Source organism: Pipistrellus kuhlii, unplaced genomic scaffold (genome assembly GCF_014108245.1).
Source record: "Pipistrellus kuhlii isolate mPipKuh1 unplaced genomic scaffold, mPipKuh1.p scaffold_m20_p_4, whole genome shotgun sequence".
In the NCBI taxonomy this organism is placed as follows: domain Eukaryota; kingdom Metazoa; phylum Chordata; class Mammalia; order Chiroptera; family Vespertilionidae; genus Pipistrellus; species Pipistrellus kuhlii.
Genome location: NW_023425540.1, coordinates 15784748 through 15809704, shown reverse-complemented (window position 1 = coordinate 15809704; position 24957 = coordinate 15784748). Strand labels below are relative to the sequence as shown.

Below are 24957 nucleotides of genomic sequence, written 5' to 3'. Positions count from 1 at the left end.
TATAAAATGCTTTTTTCTGCATTGATTGATATAATCATGTGTTTTTTATCCATTTAAAAAATGTTATGTATCATGTTTAGTAATTTGTAGGTGTTGTACATTTTGTATTCCAGGAATAAACCCTTTAATGATGGTATATGATCTTTTTACTGTATTGCTGGATCCGGTTTGCTAATATTTTGTTTTCTTTTGTAATGCATGTAACTGACTTTATCTTTATTTGTGGAGGCATTTACCTCAAAGATAGTTATCTGTAATCAACCATTACCAGCCACAGGCTGAATCCTTCCCCATCACCTTTGTTTTAGAGGTCTTAGTTAATTTCAATAACTGATCATATGGACTTCATTTTTTCTTCTTCTCTGCCCACACTTTAAATTCCAACTTTTATGTTATACATTCATATAAAGCCCACAAAACTCTAGGTTCCTACCCTCAATCCCACTAAAAGCAGAACCCCAAGATACATATGCACACAGTCATTCTCAACCTGCAACCTCTTTGGCCCCAGGTGTGCCATGTAGTTTCCCAGACATGTAAGCAACAAACCTCTTCCCAAAGTTACCTGGTGGTTATTGCTGAGGCTGTCTTTCAATCATAATAATAACCACAAGGACTGGTCCACCCACAACATAGGTTATTCATTGTGTGAGTTGAGCACATGACAAGGTGCTCCTTAAGTATGGTACTAGGACAGGAATAAATAGATAAATGAGAGCAAATTCAAAGAGCTAAAATAAATAATTGGATATCTAAATCTATGTATAAATATATAAACCTGACAGAAGACCAAGGTAGTATTTTTAACCATTGTGGGAAGGATAATTCAAAAAGTACATTGAAAGAGACCAACTGACTATATATCTAGAGAAACTAAAATTAGAATTCCTTGTGCATATATACACAAATAAATTACACATAGATTAAGTAATTATTTATACAATAAAAAATTTAAGAGCTTTAGAGAAAACTGAAGTGGACTACATTTTGTAATTGGGAGGGAGGGATTTTTTTAAATAAAAGACATAAATATCACATTCATAAAATAATGGTAAATGTGATACTATTAAAATTATTTTATTTCTGCATCAAATTATTTTCAAACAAATCTTGAAAACAGGTCATAACCTGGTGTAATATATAGCCATGCATATAAGTGAGTAAGGATTGATATCATGAGTATATTTAAAATACCCCACAAAATAAACTAAACATTCCAAAGAGAAAACAAAACAGTTAAAGGACAAGTTAGAATAAGTAATTAACAGAGTGATGCCAAAATAGTAAATCAACATATGAACATTTGTTTAAAACCATTAATGATCTTAAACATAAAAATATAAAGATAATTATATGTCACATGTAACTCCTTAGCCAAAATATAAATAAATCTGGGAATGTCAATGGTTCAACAACCACGTTTTGAAGATGTGTACTGGTAGCATTCACACCTTGCTACTGGGATTGTACCCTACTTGCATGATAGCTACTATCTATCTACTTGGTCTGGACACAACTTTATGGATGCCTGGCAGAAGGCTCCACATTTCTGGGTCAGAGATAAATTACTCGATTTCTCATGACATGGGAAGCAATATGAACTTCATGTTTTCTCTGATTTCCCTTACCCCAAAGTCTCAAGAGAGTGACATGAAGTGGCCCAGGTGCACACAGGGGAATTTGGGATTAGGGAATCCTAATATTCTACAATGGGCTGCCAGGAAATCAGGGTGGCCTTTGCCCCAGAGGTAGTCATTAAATGGATTGTATTGGGTGACAACAAACCTGCCTTCCATTCTGGGAGGAGACACACACACTCTCTTTCTTGCTAAGACTCTTCTGAATGAGAGCTCGTGCTGTGTGCTGTGACATCAGTAATCAAGTCCTTTAGGGCTGACCCAGGAGCCTTGCGTCTTTGGCCAGCCTCCATAAAAGCAGAGCAGGCTAACTTGTTAGCACATGGCTACGATAAAATCACAATTACTTCATATTTCTTGACGCTTCGTTGGATTAACTCCAAGTAAAAACAATTGTAAAGAAAACATCTGTTTTCTATTGATAAATTGTTCCTATATGTATGCTTAGCTTATCCCGGAGACAGATGCCTTGATAGCATTTCTGCCTGGAATCTTGCAAGCTAACTAATGTCCTCATGCCAGATTAGGCCTTCGTCCATTGATACTTTGAGGGAATTCTCCTGTATACCACCCTCAGCTGCTTACTAAATAATTAAATTTAAACCATATTCCATGTTTTCCCAGATCTTTACTATCTTCAGTAGATCTTTTTCTGGGTTTTTTTTTTTATCTCTCATTAATTTGAAATTTCCTAATTTATCTGAACATGGGAGAACAGATGTCATTTTTAGTGTCCCATCCTATTTATATAAAGTCTTTTACTTGGGGCCTGCTTTTTTTTTTTTTATAATTCACTGTGACATATGCTGGGAATATATTGTTAGAAAACACCAGCATGCAACATATATATATATATATATATATATATATATATATATATATATATATATATATATATAAATCCTATCAAAGAAAATATGTCCATTCAAAGAAAACAGTCCAAATACTGACTGCTTTAGTTAACAGCTATTTCTTGCTTTTTTATAGAGATGGATATCTCTGGTGAAATTTTCTGTCTTTTTAATATTTGTGGTTTTTTTTTTTAATACTTTCCTCTATTTTCTTGAACACATTAATCTTAATGATTTTATAATCAGTGTCAGTTAATTTTAATATCTCAATAAGGTGACAGGTTTTTGTGTTTGATTTTCAGAGGGGTACTGGAGAGGCCAGACTGGGACTGATGTCCTATTTGTTGTTAGTCTAGTAATTTTTTGCTGGATGTCAAGGTAGTCTGTAAACCTAAGAGTCTCGAGGGACAATGTATTTCTTTAGAAAATAGTCATCCTTTCCTATATAATAAAAGAGGGAGATCATTACTTTAATCGCATCAAAGTGGAGTTCAACCAAGGCCAGCTTTCAGTTTCCTTTAGGTTCCGTCTACTTCAGGTTTGTCAGTGTTTCTGGTGCGGCCCTCCAGGACTTCAGGTAGGTGCCTGTTTGTGCTCCAGGGCCACTCACCCTGATCCCTGCCTCTAACCATTGTGTAACTACCAGAGATGGCAAAACAAATCAGCAACAACAATAACAACAAACTTCTGCTTTGCATTTCAGGGGTATTCAGTTTAGAATTTTAGCTTCCTCCTCCTAAACGTCCAATTTCAAGTCCAATTTCAACTTTCAATTTAACAGACGTCTTTAGGGGATATCATTTTTGTGGTTGAGACTCCTCAAGTTCCAAATTAATTACAGGCCCTAAGACTTCTATAAAAATCCTCCTAGTTTCCCTGTCCTGGGGTTAGAATTTCAGCCTCTTGTCAGTTCCTGGTATAATAAGCAGCTACATTGTAATCAACAGCTCACCTCATCGCACTTTTGACCTCTGGAATCTAATCCCTCTAGTTATCTCGCTATAGCAGCTGTCTCATGCCATTAAACAGAATTTCTTGAAAGATTCAGGCTTTTCTCTTTGTTATCAGTGGGAGTATTGGTCAATCAGAAACTGCTCTACTCAGGCCTACATTTTATAAAGCAAGAGTCTTTTGGGAACAGTCTCATTCAATAGTTGGGATAAAAACTGAGCTTGGAAGAAAGGACGCTGTTCAATAATCATCTAATCTGGAGATGCTGGCTGCCTAGATGTTGGCTGATTTGAAACAGATATCTGTCCTTTGAAATTTAATTAAATTGATTCAGGACCCCATCCTATGTACTGATCAAAACCAAGATACTCTCCAAAATTTTTATGCACACGTACACACACACACACACCATTGAGCTCTATTTCCTAGTCTGAAGTTTTACAATGGCTGTCCAGCACATTCTACTCCAGCTTCAAACTATATTACTGTTTACCACCATTCCCCTCCCTTCTGAGAATTTTTTTTCTCTAAAAGGATTTCTGTAGTCAGCTCTTAACTAAACATTGTTTTTTTCTTGCCACTTAATCTTTAAGGTGATATGCACTCTCCTCTGTCCACAAGGCAGTAGTCTTAGCTGGCCACAATGTAAGGCATTAAAACACCCACCCCAAAATGTAGGAAAAACTTGTCACCTAATTAGGGAAATAAAGGTGATATTCAGTGTAACTGACAATTAGGGCAGGGAAATGTGAGTTGCTTTAGAGAGATCACTAAAAATCATATTGCTGAAAGAAGAAGAACAGGGTTTGACTTAAAGAATAAATAGCATGTTCCACCAGGTAGAGCCAATCAGAGAACCCTTTCCAGTGAGGTGGGAGATGAAGAGGGCAGCATCAGTTAAGCCGATCAGAAGGATCTAACAAGGGAGATGCGGCAAAGCCGAGACACAGGCATTATAATTCACTATTAACCTTAAGTAATAAGCATGTGCTATATTCTGCGCTCCAAAATGAATAAGATATAATGCCCTGAATACTTTAGGGACTCTGGTAACAAACTGTGGTAGATAGAAAAAGACTGTAATAAACAGAAATATTCAGTGGTTATCTTAAAAGTTATGAACACTTACTAAATACTAAAGACTTTGATTTGGAAAATAATCAAGTGAAGGAATTACTTTCTTTTTGCAACATACTATATAGTAAAATGTATATTGTATTGTATGTTTGATAATGACCTTTTTAATCATGAACTAATAATATATTGATAGTGAAATAATTTTATTTAAAATTATGGTTCAGATGGTTTTTAAGTTCCAGCACTTTTAAACTGTTATTACTCTAAAACAATAAAAAAAAAAAGCATAAAATGTTTCCTGATTAAAATGCAGTTTTTCCTGCTGTCACCTACTCTTTAAATAGTGATAAGTAAGTTTTTAACGTTAGAATAAAAAAATCCATTGTGTAATTTTGACTTAACCCAGCACCTAAAGCAGACGCACCATAGCCATGCCACAAAGGCTGTGAATAGAGGCTTGCACCAGGAGTCTGTGCATACAATTACTGTGTTCATTTATACTGTATTATAAAAGGATAACCTCATCCCCCAATATAAAATTGCCCTTAGTCTTCAGAGTAAGTCTGTTCTGCTTCATTCATGATCTTTTATGCTGCCTCTTGAGACTGTGTTTTACTTGAGGCAAGGCGTTTCACTAGCCTAATTCTTAGGCTTAATACCAATTGTCAAGTGTATTTACCAATCTCACACATTTTAGCAGGGGGAAAAGTAATTTACATCTCTGATACACTTGTATCTCAGTTTTCAGGGTCCTAAATAGCATTTATTGTGCCTTTCAAATTTGAAAATCCTTATAAGTTTGCTGAAAATTTGCTATCAAAGACAGCTGCTACTTATATTTACCTGTTTTCTTCTTCTCATATGCATTTTCCACTGTTGTAGACACTAGCATTTTAAAAAAATAAATGAGTTCAAATAACACATTCTCTTAAAAGTAATTAAAGAAATGCACTAAAATTTTCCATTTTAAACAAAAATGGAACAAGAGCTTTTGTAGACTGTCCTTTTCATCTTGTAGCAACGTTTTGAAGATACTGGTTTTTATTTAATTTTAATATTTTTTATTATTTCTTTGCAATATTTATTTCTACTTCTAAAAATGAGGCCATATTATTTATAAATCTTCAATAACTTTTTAGAAAAATATTTAAGTAGGGAAATGCTGCTTCTCATGGAATATGGATTTAATGAAAGAATATCTAACTTCAAGTTTACTAGTGCACTACATTGAGTTTAAGATAAGGAATACTTTCAACTTTGACCATGTAGCTAATAAAAAGGTGTCTTTTCTTTCAAATTTCATCTCATTTGTAGTGAAATACAGTCATTTGGTTTTATATATACTGGAAACCACGGAGAATTTTAAGTTTATTTTGTGTTTTTTTAGCATTGTCAGATTTGTAGTGGTCAGTATTTCCAGTTCATTTCTGTCCTTCAAACCAGAGCTCACAGCTGGTGGTGTAATTTCTCTTCAGAGCATAACCATTTACAATTCTGTTTTTAACCACAGGGCTTCATTCCTAAGTAAAAGAGGGACATAGCCTGTCCTGGGAATAAGGCTTCCAATGAGCCTCAAATATCCCCTGCTGGATGTGGGGATGCATTGGGGCAGCTGTGCCTGCTGAGTCACTCCCTGGAGGCAGTGATGAGGCTGATTTTGCTCTGCCATGAATCTCTTTCTCCTCTCAGTTCAGTCTCATTCAGTCTTCACTCACAGCATTTATCCAGTCACGCCTGATAGAATCACGCTATTCTTTATGCAAGGTGGACCCCAAGGCTTGACAGTCCATATGCAGTCTTGACCCTAAAATGGGGAAGTGTGATTTGCAGATGTAGTGATTTGATTTGTTTTAATGAACCTGATGCTCTAGCTAAATATATATGAGCTTTTCTTATCTCCTTATTTATTTTAGCCCCTGCTGATTTTTAAAAAATTTTATATGTCTTTTGCAAATGGTTTTGTCAGCTCCTACTTCCTCTCACATCCTTATGCTATACTACTCACAGTGACAACAAAAGGACAGCTGACCCATACTCACTAAGCAACAACCAAAAAAAGTAAAATTATAAAAACAAAATTAAGGTACGGCTAATTTTACCATTTTTTTGCCACTTCATTTTGCTTTCCTTCTTAATATGCACTTTTGCCTAGTTCCTTCCTTTCTTGGAACCAGGTGACGAAAATGCCACAGGAATAACCTACTCCACCCTGTGCCTTTAGGCAGGGGAACCTGAGGCAAAACTCTTGGAGGTTTTATCCTTATACTTTCCTGCAGTGTTTATAAATGTCTGGCTGATCCATTCCCTACTAAAAATAATAGCATTTGTTAAAGGTAAAAAAGAATAGGTAGAGAGGGTTTAACCTCCTTCTTCTTCTTCTTCTTCTTCTTCTTCTTCTTCTTCTTCTTTTTCTTCTTCTTCTTCTCTTTTTTTTAACTGCTGTGTTTAAAATATATATGTATATATTACTGATTTCAGAGAGGAAGGGAGAGGGAAAGAGAGATAGAAACATCAATGATGAGAAAGAATCATTTATCAGCTGTCTCCTGCACGCCCTACACTGGGGATCAATTCTTCAACCTGGGCATATGCTCTGACAGGGAATCAAACCCTGACATCCTGATTCATAGGTCAGCACTCAACCACTGAGAAATACTGGCCAAGCTAAACTCCTGTTTTTATCTCTAATTTAAAAGTTATATTATTGTGTTATGTTTATGAATCATTTTGAATTTGGGGTTGGATTTCTATTTTAAAATGTTCCTTTTTTTAAAATTCTCTATCTTATCTGCCTAAATTAACATTCTTATGCAAATGTATGTGATATTCATGAACAGAGTTGCTGATATTCTTCAAGATATATATTTTTGTTTCATATAGATTTATATTCTTTTTTTAAGTTCTCTAATATACAGAGTCATGTATACACTGGTAGACATGATTAATATCAAAGAAGGACTGGTCAGTTTCAACTCTGGTTTTAAAATGTCTGTAATAGATGTAGCTTTCTTACATAAAGAGATGTCTTCCTGCTGTGAGTCGGAGAATATGGTTCAAAAGGAAAGGCAAAATCACATTAGAATAACTACTTTATGGTAATGGATAGTAATAGATTGTTTATTAATTCCCTTTGACAGAACAGTCTAAATTTCTCTACATACTTGGTGGAATTGATAAAGTTGGTTATAATTACCCATATTATTTCTAAATCTAAAAGGACAAACCGAACACAATGGATGGTTTTGTTTATCTGGGCTTTAAAATTTATCAGGAAGGAGTGTAGCAGATGGTCAAAGGAATGACATTCCAGGGTGCAAATAAGAACTTAATGACATGTTGAATCATACATTTGTCGTTTGGCAGAAACACAAGAGAAGCCAGGAGAATACTCACAAACTTAAAAGAACTTAGATCTAAAAAGTGAGGTTAGGTAAATTCTAAGATTAAAAGAAGGGGAAGTCAGGTAACATGAGTGAAAGAATATTCCTTCAGTGAAGAACACGAGAAGGTTGTGATGCTGAATTATTACAAGATATATTAGTTCATTTCTGTTTTAATTTTTTAATATGTGTCAACACAATAAAGACACCATAACAAAAGACAAATTTCTGCTGAGTGTAGTTCACATCATTATGTATCAAGTACCTATTGTGTGAAAGGAGCTTTGCAGGAAAGCCAAAAAGCTTTGTTTCATGTGTGGGTTTGATAACAGTTGAATTATGAATGGATCTTACTACTTCTGAGGGAAAAAAGGAAAAAAAAATGAAAATAATATGAAGCCATGAATATTTATCTGACTAACAGAAGTTAATGTGCTATTTCCAACTTTCTCTTCAGACATATATACATTTTCTTAAGTCCGATAAGAATTTCAATAGTTTCTCCTGTTCTGATAGATTTGGAAATATTTTAATAGGTTGCACCAAGAGGGTCATTAAACTGGCAGACATGGAATGAGGAAGAACAATGCAAAAGTAACCCTGTACCCTGTGCACCAGAGGCCAGCGATACCAATAGGAAGGGAACTGGTGTAAAGAGGCAGAATGACATTGTGGTTTTGAGTTCTAGAATATAATGTGATTGTATCCTGATTATTCACTAGCTCTATGGTTTCAGCCAATTTACTCTCTGGGACTCAGTTTCTATATTATCAAATTATTATTTATAGTAAAAATGATATCCCTTAAAACATAAGGAATTTAACACACTGTCCCTTTGTAAAAAAAAATAAATATAAATAAATAAATAAATAAATAAAATGTATCTTTATTGTTGAAAGTATTATAGAGGTCTCCTTTCTTTTCCCCAGTGACCACCTTCTATCCCTCACATCCTCCCAGGCCTTCACCACACTATTATATGTGTCCATGGGTTATGCATATCTGCATACAAGTTATTTGTTTGAGCACTTCCTGCTCAATGCCCTTTTCTTTTGAGATTTGTCAGTGTTTTCTATGTCTCTGGATCTATTTTGTCCATCAGTTTATTTTGTTCACTAGAATTTAACATCCTCTCCTTTTTAAGGTGTGTGGATTATTATGCAAGCATTTACTGTAGTGTATAGCATTTTAAAAGTACATAAAAATACAATTACTATTTTTTTCTTTGTTGACTTTCCCATGATGTGTTTGCTATAAGAAGAGTGCTTCAAATCACCACTAAGTCTAAGAAGTTTATCAAATGATCTGTTTTTCCTGTATATATATTATCTATACCAGTGGACCTTAAACTTTTTTGTACACGAATGTCATCTAAATATTTGCTAAATGTGTAGATGTCCATTCCTCTCACTTATATTCACAGTTACCAGGTTTGAGTTTGGGACCACTGACTCACCCCAAAGTTTAGTATCTATTGCTGTCTCCTTCCTCTGCCTTCCACGGTTCCCCCTCTCCTTGAGCTTGGACTTTATTAATTTTTCAAATAGGTTTCTCAATGTGAGGACCAATATTAGTTGCTCTTTAGGAACTGCCCCTTTATGTTCCCTTTTCCATCTCATAAACTAAAAGACAAATCACACATACCCATTTTATTCACTAACGTAAATGTGAATCTTGAACGGCTCTTTACTAAGTACGTTTTGTTTTGCTTATGTCTGTCATAGATAACACAGCCAGCATTCTGACAAGGCGGAGGAGATTTAGTCGAACTATTCAGGATGTGTATTATCTCCCCATTATGATCTCTGATGGTGGAATCCCCTCTCTCAGCAGCAGCAGCACCCTCACCATCAGGGTTTGTGCATGCGAGAGAGATGGGCGCGTGCGGACCTGCCATCCCGAAGCGTTCCTGTCCTCCACTGGTTTGAGTACAGGAGCCTTAATCGCTATTCTTCTGTGTGTTGTCATTCTCCTAGGTGAGTCCTTCTAAAACCTAATGTTGTATGATAGCAATTCTGAGTATACACAGCAACGGCCAGTAGTCCACTAGACAAGAGAGAAAGATGGAGAGAAGAGAAGGATTTTGACAAAATTAAGAAATAAAAATGTATAAGGTGAATAGTAAAATGTGGCTGCACAATTTCATTTCAATTTACTTTCTCAAGACTACCATTAATCTAGATATAATTTGATTCAGATGTGACAAAAAAAAGTTGAAATAGCAAGAAAATGGAATGGAATATGAGAGAAGTCATTTTGGAAACTATTTTAGAAACAATTGATATTCTAAATCCCATATTGAACAGGCTTTTACAATTAATTTCAAAGAGCAAAAGTGGTCTAGTTCTAAAATTAATCTCAACACCAAATTTTTAAAAATTGCTTTCTTGTAGAAATGTCTATTAGTCTGAAATATTACTTAATCTTCTATGGTAGCTGAATTCTAATGTTATGTAGTATAAATAATTTGGGCCTTAGAGATATTAAAATTTATTAAAATACAACAAGTAGGACTTTTATTTGATTAAAAGAAAAATACTTCCTCTAATTTTGTATTATTATTGTAAAAGTCAAATTCTTACAACAAACTCATTTGTAGCTGTTATTGCTATAAACTTATTAGAATTGTTATTTAATACACGACAGCAAATCTATATTTTTAAAACAAGAAAAAAATGATGTAAAGGGCATTTCTGCTTTATAGTTTAAAGAGGAAATAGATTTGTTTTTCCAGTGTGTTCTCTCCCTTCTATATTTCTAATAGCAGCAGCCTTCACTTTTGTTCTTTTCTTAGTACTATACAAAAACAAAACAAAACAAAATAAACAAAGCAAAAGCTATGTGAAACAGATATATTTTTTTAAGATATGTTTCCTGTTTGGTTTCTGGGGTAGAAGCCAAGTTACCTGTACAGAAGGAGTGGAGAGCAAGGTGGGATCTGGCTGAAAAGTAGAATAGAGGTTCAGGCAGGGTTGAGGCAGCTGAGGGCTTCTTGGACATGGTACACGTGGAGGGATTTGTTCTAGAAGTATAGATAGAGATTTAAAGTAGTGAACTCTCATCATGAAGTTTGCATTAAAAATAAAAAGCCGAAATTGGGTTGGCTCAGTGGATAAAGTGTCTGTCTGCGGACTGAAAGGTCTCAGGTTCAATTTCGGTCAAGGGCATGTACCTTGGCTGTGGGCTCATTCCCAGTAGGAGGTGTGCAGGAGACAACTGGTTGCTGTTTCTAGCTCTCTATCCCTCTTCCTTCCTCTCTGTTAAAAAAAAAAAATACACACACACACACACACACACACACACACACACACACACACACACACATATATATATATATTTAAAGATGACTCAAAGTGAAGCAGAGAACAGATCTCAGGAAGGCAAGAGAGCACCAGGCAAAGTGAGTAGGAAGAAAATGAAGCATCTCGTTCAGACATAGCAGCATTTGGATCAGCTAACCTTGAGTAAAATGGCAAAAAAAGGTGGCTAATGTCACGATTTTTATTTGAAATCAGAAGCTATCTTGGATAATAATGTACAGGTTCCCTGATGAAAATATTTATTAAAATTTTAACTGAACACCTAACCATTTTTGCTCAGTGGGCAGAGCATTGGCTTGCTGACCAAAGGGACCCAGGTTGGATTCTGGTCAAGGGCATGTGCCCTAGTTGCTGGCTAGATTCCCAGTGGGGAGCATGCAGGAAGCAGCTGAGCAAAGAGTCTCTCTCATCATTGATGTTTCTATCTCTCCCTCTTCCTTCTTCTCTGAAATCAATAAAAAATATATTTAAAACAAATTTTAGCTAAAGCACATGAGATTCCACTTGAAAAAGTGCAATGTTAATAATTTCATTTCTGTGAAGAGAAATTAATGTCTGTGACATAGTGTCCTTTTTTGAAACAACATTCCACAGTCAAAAAATAAAAAGCTGATAAGAAGTGTTCTTGGATACATTTGATACATGGCTAAGTTAGAACAGTATCACATGCCATCTTTTATCTCTGGCTGACTGTGATCCTGATTTTCCCTGAGCTGGTGGACTTCAGAAGTGCACTTTGTTGGAGAATATAAAGTGGTAACCGACCAGGACTGATCTGTGATAAACTCCAATATGATCATTAAGTCAAGAAGAATGCGGTAGCAGAGGAGACCAAAGGAAAAGTCAGCAAAAAAAAAAAAAAAGAAGTTTAGTAAAGAATAATGGCACAAAAGTCAAAGGAAGAAAATGTATCAAAGGGAGAAGACCACCCACAATGTCAAAAGTGCTTAGAGGTTGATTAATTGATTACCAAAAAGTATCAATTGCACTTAGCAACATGGGTATGGAGGCTTTGTGCACCATAACAAGAACTATTTTATTGCAGTATACTCTTTTGCAGATGCATGGTGGGGGAGAAGGAAATCGGAAAAATCAGACTTCCTCGAGTGTTTTTGTTGTTGTTGTTTTTGTTTGCTTTTTATTTTTTCAGAGAGAGAAAGTGAGAAGGAGAGAAAGATAGAAATAATCAATGATGAGAAAGAACCATTGATTGGCTGCCTCCTGCACACCTCCTACTGGGGATGGAGCCTGCAATCAGGCATGTGCCCTGACCTGGATTCCAACCTTGACCCCCTGGTTCATGGGTCAACCCTCAGCCACTGAGCCACAACTGTCAGGCAGGAGTTGTTGGTTTATATATATGATTGATCACAGTACTGTTTTCTTTAGATAGTAACACATTACACTCTTTGTCTTTGAAAATTAAAAACAAACAAACAACAACCACCTCATAAAGAAACAAACAAACAAACAAAAAAACAGGAAAGAAAACAACTACAAACATTGATCCCTTTAGGGTTTTTAACTTAAAACCACAAAGTATAGAACTTAATGACTTTAATATAAGTTCTTCCAGAGTTGTTATTCTGACAGGTTGTTCAGTTGGGAGAGGCATTGTTACCGTTGGCTTTTGTTATTATTTATCTTCATGAAACTATTTTCCTTTACTATGCTAAGACCTTAAAAAGCAATTGAAAAAATGTTAATATTCAGATCCATTAAAGGTATATTATGTAAAGTAACATTTTATTATTTTATGAAACAATATTTTAATTTAACTTACTTTATAAAATTTGATTTTCCCTTTGGGATAAATACAAGGACATTTCTAAATTTTATGTTATCCCTAAGCACTAAGGAAGCCAAGATGCTATTTTTATTGAAATTCAAATATATTCTTATAGTTTTACCCAAAGGTAACCTAGTAATTTCTTAAACTTGGACTTAAGCAATCATTTATAAAGTACTTTATATTCTTATGACATTTTAGGTGTGATTATTATTATTCAGAAGATACTAATCAACACACTCAGAGTGTAGTAAACAATGTTTGTTAAGGTGTGAGTTTATAATTTCTAAGGAAAATATTAACAACACCAGAGCTAACAAATCTTCATGATAGACTTTGTAATTCTGAAGTGACATTTAATCCTAAAAGCTAATATATCATGAAATTAATATATTAGAAATACGTTTTTACTAGTAGCTATTTGTTTGTGAAATGACCTTAATTGTATAAATCTAGACCTCATTTTGCCATTAACTAATGGTATGACCTTAGGGACCCATTCAGGCTTTTTCTATTTTATGAAAATACAGTTTCAACTGGAAGGACCTAGAGCAATATGTAGAATTTTGTAGTGCTTATTTTTGTTTTACAATATTATAATAACACATATTACTATATACATATTATTATTCATTATTTTACAGTATGTTCAGACTCTATCTATGTATATTGATATATTAATTACCACAAAAAAAGAGTGCTTGAAAATCAAAAGGCCTAAATGTAAATGATAGATGTGCAGATTGTGAGTAGGACACTGTCTGGTTATAATTACCTTTTTCAGATCTGTTTTATAGGATGGATAGGAGAGAATAAAGAGTGAGCCTACATGGTACAATCAAAATGCAGTGCTAGAGGAAGGGTATCTATATGCCCTTCCTCTCATTGGAGTTGACATTTGTTTCCCATCTTCACCCCACCACTTGTCTGAGCACCAGGCAGCTGGAAAAACAAACCTTAATTACACAGCACAAGAAATCACTGAAACAGGATCTGAATCAGACCTTTGCAGTCCACACATCACATATAAGCAGGTGACTTAGATGGGTACATCAACTAGACTGTTCCTACTATGGGATGTCAATTTCTTGATAAATGGAGATCAGAATGAATTTAAAATAAAGGAACAAGAAGACAAAGTGGAATTGATTAAGGAGATAAGTGTCAACCCATTTGTCACTAGAACTATTTTAGATGACTTTTTGGGAACCCCTTGGTTTGAAAAAAGAAATTTCAAATTGAGAAGTGCCAATACCAGGAATAATAGACAGATGGAAAGAGCTAATAAAAATAATCTCCCAGACTCCGGACTTGTGTCATCTCATCCAATCAAATTTAATATTATGATATAATCATATAAAAATAATTAAGTGATTATTTTAGAGTAAAAAATATCTATTAAAATATTTGAGGAAAGTATGTTGGGAGTCAGTATATAAGGTATTCAAATGCAAGTTGTGTGACAGTTTAGGTTAAGAAAACTCAAAACTCTTTAGAACTCCAATCACTGAAATGATGATATAAACCAACAAACAAAAAACAAAACAAATAGAAAAATGTTTTTCCAAAATTCAGTCCTTTTTTCAATAAAATAAAATTATGGTATTTAATAAGTTTATTTTAATTTTCTTAAATTAAAAAAATCAAGTGGCTTTAAAATTCTGGCCAAACTCAAAAAGAAAAGAAGAGAAGAAAAAGAAACACTGACAAAGAATCAATACTCATTAAAATAAAGACTTCTTAAAAGAATACAGTTTACTCATGTTTTAGTCCAGATCATCTAACCAAACTTCATAATACCATAAAGTATTTATAATTTTGAATTAAGAAGAACAATTTCTGTTTCTCTTCAACCCAATGGTTTTGTCATATTCTGTTTTCCCAGATAACCCACTGTAGGAAGAGATACCATGTCTTATATGTATGGTTTGATAGATTGGTGGGAGGGGAAAGGAGGGAATCATTTCAATATATTCATTTCATTGACAGTTTTTAAATAAAGATTTAACTCTCAAAGTTATGTGTATAATTATTATTTTCACTCATTCTCCTTTAATAAATCTGCTCTTGAAATTTTTAGAAAACATTTAGTCTGATTTTTAAATATTAAAAAAAGAAAATTCAAGTAAAATTGTGTTTGGTATCATTAGTAACCATAAGCTGATTTAAAATATATTTTAAAATTATTTTCTCACTGAGGCTATTACTAAGCATGATTTTTCACTTATACAATGCTACATTGCCAGTTTTACGCAGATGATTCTTTGTCATCCACTTGAGAATTAATTATGAAATCTCTGCCGAAACCGGTTTGGCTCAGCGGTAGAGCGTCGGTCTGCGGACTGAAAGGTCCCAGGTTCGATTCCGGTCAAAGGCATGTACTTTGGTTGCGGGCACATCCCCAGTAGGAGGTGTGCAAGAGGCTGCTGGTCGATGTTTCTCTCTCATCGACGTTTCTAGCTCTCTATCTCTCTCCCTTCCTCTCTGTAAAAAATCAATAAAATATATTTAATTATGAAATATCTACTGTGTGTTTTCTGCTCTAGAAACACCTACCAAACAACCATGTGTGTAAAAACGTTATCAAAAGCACATCTCATCATCCATGTTTCCACATTCTTCTTCAAAATTTTTATATAAGTTTATTAATTTCAGAGAGGAAGGGAGAGGGAGAGAGAGATAGAAACATCAGTGATGAGAGAGAATCTCTGATTGGCTGCCTCTTGCATGTCCCCTACCGGGGCTCAAGACCACAACCTGGGCATGTGCCCTGGCCAGGAACTGAGCTGTGACTGCCTCATTCATAAGTCAATGCTCAATCACTGAGCCACACTGGCTGGGCTTCTCTGATTTGATTTGAATTTGCCTTTGAGAAGAGGACCATGAGTTCGTATTTATTCTGATATCCTTATAAACAGCATTCCTTTCACTCTTATAAGTGTCTCAGATTGTATGATTAATTATATGTTGAGCCCCGTATCAAATCTGCATGTAACAAATCTAGGAATATTGGTCACTGAAAAATAACTATCCTGGAAATAAATATATGTAAATTCTCAAAATTCAAACTTAACTAGTATCTACATTTTGGATTAAAATATGTCAGGAATATTTTCTTAAGTTTGGGGGAATAAGCAAACATAAGCTATCATAATAATAAACCCAGCATCATCCCCTTTGTTCATTAGGCAAATATAGTACTAATATTGGTGACATGAAAATTACCTCCATACTTTGACAATAACATTGAACCAGTTCTTCCTCTGGATGCACATAAATCCCCTTGACATCAACCACCAATTATTTCAACATAAAGGAAAATAACTTGATTTATTGATAGAAGTTAGAAATTTTGCTATAATAAATTAGGCAGTGTGTAGAAATAGATATTTTAACTTAGAACAGCCTAATCATAAAGATGAGCAGAAATATATAGTGGATGATAAATCTAAACCTCTGAATACAGTGAAGTCAGCTCCTTGAGGATGCTGCTTAGGCCACTGAATTAGAAAGCTCTAGGCTGGATTTACACTAAAATTAACAATGAAGTATTAGATGTATATTGACTATATTAAGTGAAAACCTCTTTAAAAAAAAAAAGTACTGTGTTAGAAAATGTCTTTGAAGTATAAGCAACCTGGATAGGAACTGTTTTATTCTGTAGGATAGGTTTTGTGAAGCAGGCCTGCATAGCATCAGCATTTCACTTTTAGTTTGCTGTAATGACTCCTTTTAAACACAGTGACACAAAGCTTCCCTGTGCCTGCCTCAGTTTCCCCCATTACACTTTCCCATGACCTTGTCAGGACCCTTTCATTCCATACTTCTTGAGATAATTCTTTGATCCTATCTGAAAATGTTTTCTCCTCGTTTTTGTTCATCCTCAGAGCCTCCAATGTGCCATAAAAAAAAAAAATCAGATTCCTCCCAGTGTACTGTGACCATCTTTTTTTACATGTACAGAAGTAGAATTCTGTCTCACAATTATCCTTTCCACTTCTGGCTTGAAGATCTATTCTTCTTATTCTCCATATTTTGAAGTATTAAGCCCATGTGCATTATGATATCTATTTCAAATATAGACAAAAGTGATCTATATTGCTTAGGGGCATACATTAAAGGGGTTAAACAATAAAGAGAAGCAAGGAGACCATAACAATAAAAGTAAGGCTAGAAGTTGCTTTTTATTTATCAGAACAATACTTTTAGTTTCTATTCCATTCTTTACATCAGCCCAATTTGGAGAAGGAAGGAATCTACTCAGCAGATCTATGAACATTTAAGCCAATCAAAATTGGGGTCTAGAATTCCATAAAGTCATGAACTCTAGGTCTCCATTTTCATCATCAAAATAACATTAAGATCAACTACCCTGTTTCCCCGAAAATAAGACAGTGTCTTATATTATTTTTTCTCCCAAAGTTGCGCTAGCTCTTATTTTCAGGGATGTCTTATCTTTCCATGTGCTAGGTCTTATTTTTGGAGGATGTCTTGTTTTCGGGGAATCACGGTAGCAGTAGATTCAGTTAGCTTTCTTTTTTAAAATTTCCTATTTTTTTTATTGTTAAAAGTATTACAAGAGGCCCTTCTTTTTTCCCAATTGACCCTTTCTAGCCTTCTCCCCACCCCCACACACACACCTCCCAGATCTTCACCACACTATTGTCTGTGTCCATGGGTTGTGCATACAAGTTCTTTAGTTAATCTCTTCCCTTTACTTTTTAGAAATAAGAGGTAAAAGGAAAGTTTCTAGGGTACCAGGTATGTTTTTAATTATAGATTACCTAACCCAGTGTTTGTTTTACAACAATTTAAAGCTTACATATAATTAAGATTGCTGAATAAAATAGAGTATATCAAAATTCAAAAAATAGATAAAATGCAGGATAGAAATATGATTTTCAGATTAAAAATATTTTTAAATAATGAAGATGAATGTGGTAATGGGAACATCATAACCTTTGATGTGAGAAGTCATAGGTTCTGGTCCAAGCTTTCCCACCTGCCACTTGTGCGATCTTGGGCTTAGATTGTAAAAAATCATGTGAGCACTTTAAGTCTCAGTGTTCTCAGGTTTAAAATGAGCAAAGCCCCAGCTCTGTTGTGAAGATTAAGGAAAGACATCATGTAAAGAGGAATGTGCCAACTGAAAAATTCCTAGGAAATCTAAATTATATGCAGATAAAATAACACCTTTGCAGCTTGATAGAAAATGCAATTATTAATACATGATGCCATTTTTCTAAAGGAAAGTGGACAAAAGGGAACAACTATGTAAAATATCCCTGCTTTGGTTTCCAACAAAGCATCAAAAGTACAGGATTTATGGCAGAGACCCCTTCCTATTTACTGTGTTGCTCAGCCAGTGAGCTCAATGGTTAAACAATGACCCATGAACCAGGAGACAGAGGTTCTCTTCCTAGTCAGGGCACATTACTGGGTTGCAACCACAATCCTCAGTAGGGGGCATGCAGAAGGCCGCAGAATGAGAATTTTCTCTCATCATTGATGTTTATATCTCTCTGTCCTCCCATCCTCTCTGAAATCAATAAACATACATCTTTTTTAAAAAGATTTTTAAAATAGCCTGTCTCCAGTGTATCTCCCTAGAAAAACTACCTGTAGATAGACGCACACACATCATCATTTTTCTAGTCAAAATTTCATATTTCACTTCCATCGTCAGTTTCCCTCTGTGTAAACAATGAATGGCTATATGGCAATCCCCAAATGCATAGGCCTGGCAGATGAGAACACTGTGGCATTCTAGAAAAAATCAGAAATGCCTAATGTTTTATAAGGGTAATTGCTTTTTAAATTATTTGAGATATTAAGGGGGGGAAAAAAAGCCCTTGAGGTGTTATTCAGAGAGTGCAAAGATCAGGGTTGTGTTACAATGCATGCCTGAATGGGATGCGGTTGATGACCAGGATTGGAAATTGCTGATGTCAAATCCCCACACTTTCCCTCCTTTTTTTCTCTAATTCTTCATTCTCTTTCCCTTTTCCTCAGCGATTGTAGTACTTTTTATCACCCTGAGACGCAGCAAAAAAGAGCCCCTGATCATTTCAGAGGAGGACGTGCGGGAGAACGTGGTCACCTATGACGATGAAGGGGGCGGGGAGGAAGACACAGAGGCCTTTGACATCACAGCCTTGAGGAACCCGTCTGCAGCTGAGGAGCTCAAGTACCGCAGAGATATCAGACCTGAAGTGCAGCTCACGCCCAGACACCAGACATTGTCCACCCTGGAAAGTATAGACGTTCAGGAGTTCATTAAGCAAAGACTGGCGGAAGCTGACCTGGATCCCAGTGTCCCTCCTTATGACTCTCTTCAGACTTATGCCTACGAGGGTCAGAGATCAGAAGCTGGTTCTATCAGCTCCCTGGACTCGGCCACTACGCAGTCAGACCAGGATTATCAGTACCTTGGGGACTGGGGACCAGAGTTTAAAAAGCTGGCTGAACTCTATGGAGAAATAGAATCTGAAAGAACAACTTAGGGGGTCAATTCTTTCACCGTTCTAGAATTTGCTGCCTGAGCAAGCGAACACATAACCTCAGCCATGACAAGGAAGAAGCGTGGAAACAGTACTTGGAACTGAGCAAGCTGTACACAGCCACTGTAGAAACAAGTGCCCTTTTCATGATCGAAACTGGGTTGTTGAATCAGGAGAAAGTCAAATTAAACTAAACACAACACAGAGAAAAAGCTATTGTACCTTGTGTATATTTTCAATTGCTCAATAAAGTCTGTGGTACTGTTTACTGAAGAATACCTGGATTCAACCAAACAATGATATTCGTTTCAATACCTTGTTATTATTATTTTTTTTCCAAAACAAAACTAAGTAGAAAGGTTCAAAATCACATATGCCTGATTTCTAGGGACGGTGCACTGCAGAATAAAACTTATGAAGGTAGTCAAGACCTCTTTGTCCACTTTTCTGAGTGGATTTCTGAGACCCACACTCTTATTGTGACAGATCTCATTAGCTTTGTTTTACATTTAAAAGACGTGAGAGATAATCCAATCCACTAGGCTGCTCTGATGTGGAATTTTATGGACCATTTTTCTCTGCCCTCCCCACTTCTTTTCTCCATACAGAATGGATGGAGCATGGGGATTTGCTGCTTGCACTCTAATGTATGCAATTTCTGTGCACTGACGGTGCACTGCTGTCTCTGTCCCACAGGCCCCCTTTTATTTTAAAAGAAAAAAACACACTTTTTATTAAATTGATAAAATGAATGGTTTGCGGTATACTCAGCCAATCTGAAATATCAGGGAAAGATTTAATGTAAAAATTAGCTATAAACCTCACCCCGCTCAAACCTTTGAGGAACTTCCTATTTCTCCCCCCCCCCCATTGGTTTTAGTATGTTTAAATCAGCAGATTTGATCATTCCTATAACTCAAATTAGTTGTCAAAATTTTTGTAATTTGTTTATACTTCAGTACAGTTGGCTTATTTATGGCATGGGCAGTCATCAAAAATATGTACATCGCCAGATAAGAATGTAGTCTGAAAAGATTATCCCTGGTACCTTATAGACTTCAAATTGACTTTTATCCCTTACATCGGTTCAGACTTGTCCCATCTCACTGACTGATGAGCCCTTATAATGCTTGGGATCTGCAGGAAAATATGGAAGACTAGGGGCAAACAACAACAAAGGAGGTTCACACATATTGGACTTGTCCCCAAAGTTTCTGGGTTTTAGGGTCCAAACTATGAAGATGGCTTTCCTCCCTAACTCATAGGCTTGTGTGAAGATCCATAAGTATCTGCAGCAATGCTTTGCCAACGATAAACTCTTTTGTTACATTAAGGCTTGCAGACACCATCTAATTTTCTAATTCCATTGGCTCAAATTAGATGGTTGCATATGTCTTGGATAAAATGGATTATCATGGGAGAATTGCATAACCCTTCAACAGCGAAGCAACTACTAACTATACATACAATAAACAGGTTTACTTATTTTAATGTTTTTCCAAATCAGATAATTTTCTTAGAATTTCTTGGGGTTTTGCATCCAAATTGTTTAGATAATATTTGTGGTTGTTGCTTTTGATCTTGAAATAATAATTCATAGATAATTCATAGAAATAATAATTCAAAATGACCACATTTATGTACCAATTGAAATTCACAATTAACAATATTTTCAAAGGGGTGTTCTTTGATTTGCTCTTCAAATTTATCATATTCTAGTGTCCTCCAAAGCTAAATGACATTTTCTATCTAATTTTACCTATGTGCAAAATATTGACTATTTGCCTCTGTTCGTAACTGCCCTGTGCTATCATATTTCAGTTTTGAGGTATGGGATGTAAGTATAATTTGAATAATTCTCAATTTGTGTTTTAAGCCTGAGGAATAAAATGTAATTTAATTTTTATAACATTTTAACTTTCCAGATACTACTTTATCGCTTTTTTATGTCATAAGAGTGTGCATTCTGGCCAAAAGCTAGATCAAAGGAGACACGGAGGTCTTGGGGAATAAGCTCTGAGGGACCCACTCTGATTATGGAAGTGTTGGGCCACACTCATCCTGAACAATCTGGGAAGAACTTTATGAATCCTGGTGTTTTGACTTCCCTATGCAAAGATGACCAGGAAGTCCAGGTCTCAGGAGTCCAGTAGGCTTTGGGGTTTAGACTTTTGATAAACTATCCACAGCTTTTGTTTTGTTTTATATTGTTTTGCTTGTTTGTGTTTAATATTCACCCAGTAACTTTACAAATTATTTGAACGATGAAAATGTATCTGTACGTATAACCATTTACATAAAAGCCAAGGGCCTCTTGCATGGTTTCAAGTACTAAAATATTTCCCTACTTTTGTAGGAAAAACAAAAAGCCAGATCCATCTAATTTTTAATTGCACATGATAATGATAATGGATTGCTTCTAAGTCACTGATATAAAATCTAATATGGAGGCAAAATGGAGCTTCTGTGGTATTGAAATATTATATTTCTATGTTGATTTCTTTTAGAATTTTATTAATGAAAGCATTACAAGCATTATTTTTATATGGCCTATGAAAGTAGGCAATTATATTATTATCATAAGTATGGATTGGGTCTCATATTTTTTATTCTGCTACTTTTAGTAACACACACACACACACACACACACACAATAATGATGTATAAATGATGCATTGTAAATGCACTGAAGTCATTTAACATTCAATACCTTGCTTTAAAAACTCAAGTTTATCAATGTTAGGAGAAAATTTTCAACATGTTTAGTGATCAGAGAGTTGACACATCAACTCTGAGCATTCACTAGCCATAGATAATCAGCTCTGGAACCATATATCATTTCATATGGAATCAGCTATGGGATCAATAATGTGCTCAGCACATTTTGTATATCATAATTATATTCATAGATCTAAATAAAATATAACTTTGAAATAAATGTACTTCTTTCTAATAAGATAATTTTTAACCCACAGAGGCAATACTAAATGGTGACTGCTAAGTAGAGGAAATATAAATTGCTATAATAATTTTTATCCAAGATTTTATTATGCTAATTTATAAATTCCAATATTCTTTGTGAAAACAGTAAAGCATTAATAGATCTTAAAGAAATTACTACAAATCCACCATCAGAAATTATTTCTATAACAAATTTGTACAAAATACAGATTTAAAGATGAGACTGAAGAGGAAATTTTCCCTAAGAAAAGGCTCTGTACCTAAAATCTGGTACAAGGAGGAAAATATTTTGGGAGAAATTGTATTGACATAAACACACATATATGTGCACACACATGCATAACTCTTCTTGGAGAATATTGGAGAATAAAGGAATATATACAATAGTGACTTGGATATTGATATGATCCAAATACAAGAAGTATGCAAACCTTTATATAGCATTTGGAAGATTCAGGTAGAATTCAATGAAAAATCTTTGGCCTTCATTGTGTATCCAACCTGAGCCTAACTTTCAGTGATGTCAAAGACTGACGCTGATTCATAGATGTGGTTACACAGAACAAAGTTATCAAGCTGTAATAAATCATTATTTTAGAAATGATTTAATAGTACAGTGCAGCTATTAAATACTATTAAATAAGTTTTTTGACTTATATGCTTGGTGTAATGCAATGTAGTAAAAAATCTGGGTAGAAGGAGAGAATCATATTGAGTCCAACATTCTTAGTAGCAATATAGAAACATTAAATATACAACTGTTCTCTTTTTGCTGTTTGTGCAGACCTGCACTGATGAGTGTAGCTTGTTTTTGTTTGTTTGTTTTTTGTCTGGTTTACCTGAATATATAGGGAATACAGGCAGAAATGTAGGTACACTGTTTATTTCAGCAACCATAAAAAATTAGCAAATAACTGAACAAGGTAATAAGTGTAGAAGGATGTGCATAGATCCAATACCTTTATAGGATAACTTTGCATCTGCTTATTAGTATGAGCATTACTTGATCAGCTATTCAACAAATCAGAACTCTAAAGCTACATATTCTGGAAAGTTCCAAACTTAAATTGTACTTAGTTTCAAGATTTGGTAACATTGAATTAACATACTGGCTTTCCATTTTAAAAGACCAAACCTCAGAACAGTTGTTGAGAGATCTGACTCAAATTCAAATTTCCTTTTTTTTACCCTTTAGGGAGAAAGACTATTTAAATATTATTTGAAGGAAACAAGACCATTTCAACTTTTATTTTCTACCTCATCTGCAGAAGGTAAATTTTTTTGTTCTATAAGATTAGGAATCTCATAAACTATACAATCTGAAGTAGTTCACAAGCATTTGACTAGCACAACCAGCACAGAACCCACTCACTTTTTCAAGAATTCCAAATATATAATTTAAAAATTAAAAAAAATCAATACCAATGATTTTAACATTTGAAAATAAGTGTTCTTGCTTTGATTTATACCAATGAAATATGTAGTTGTTCTTTTTAATAAAGGAAGAGATGAGAGAGAAAAAATAAATCATTTTTTCAAGAAGGGTTTAAAAAAATGCTTTTAAGTTAATGAGTAAGAAAATCCTTTTCACTTTGCTGAGTTTATGGAAATAAAGGATATTTGCCCTTCAATACTACAGAGACATCAAACATATTTTAGTAATGATCCAATTTTTAAAGTCTTAGGTGAAATTAAATGGAGAATATAGTCACTCAAGGATTCTTAAAAATAACTGTGAGGAAGGTATGCAGTTTATAAATTAAAACAAGTTAATTGGATGGTTTGCATGTGCCCTGACTGGTATCAAGCTGTGTGATTTTCTGGTTCATTGGTTGACAATCACTGAGCAACACTGACAGGGCTGCATGGTTTAGTCTTATTACCCAGCAATATTAACTTTGAAAATAAAAAAATTTGGGCCATAGTAGTTAGTGCCACCCTAATAATTTTATCCAACAATTGTTCTTATATAAAAAGGCTGCAAATTCTTATTCTAAATCGACTACTGGCATTTTCAAAATGCTATTTCAGATGCCTTAGATCCCAACAAATATGCATGTATTCTAACACATTAAATTGACTAAGGTCCTCTAAATATGTACCATATTTAAGACTATTCCAGGCCCTGAGAGAGATGTAAAAAAGTCTCGGTGACTCTATTATCAATGAAACTAGAGTCTCACTTGAGAATTCAGATCTACGTGTAAAAACTAGAAGCTATATAAAATAAAGCAAAGTGGAATGTATTCTGCAATGTGCTGGGATAAAAATGCCAGGAAAGATCCAACCTCACCTGAAAGCTGTGCAGCACTGTTAGTCCTCCACCGCAGGGAGACTGAGACACATCCAAAGGGAAGTGGAAGCACAGCAAGCAGTTTCAGCAAATGTGCAAGAGTGATTATGTGAAATAGATAATTTATTGCAGGGAAATTATGTAAGTTGTTAAGAAAGTTGAATTTAGATTTAAGATGACTGAATGGAACTAAGTCTT

The 24957-nt window shown here is 34.8% G+C and overlaps 1 protein-coding gene across 3 annotated transcripts in view; it reads left to right on the top strand.

Annotated features, from left to right (window-relative positions):
- CDH18 (cadherin 18) overlaps positions 1-21416 on the top strand; it is a 306995-nt gene extending 285579 nt beyond the window's left edge. The window contains exons 11-12 of one of the 3 annotated variants that reach the window (XM_045571578.1): positions 9621-9872; positions 19018-21416. In XM_045571578.1, the coding sequence (XP_045427534.1) occupies positions 9621-9872; positions 19018-19508 (743 nt within the window). In that variant the 3' untranslated portion in view covers positions 19509-21416. The remainder of the gene's footprint in view (positions 1-9620; positions 9873-19017) is intronic. The other 2 variants (XM_045571580.1, XM_045571579.1) reach the window with 2 other exon arrangements.
- The last annotated feature ends 3541 nt before the right edge of the window (positions 21417-24957 follow it).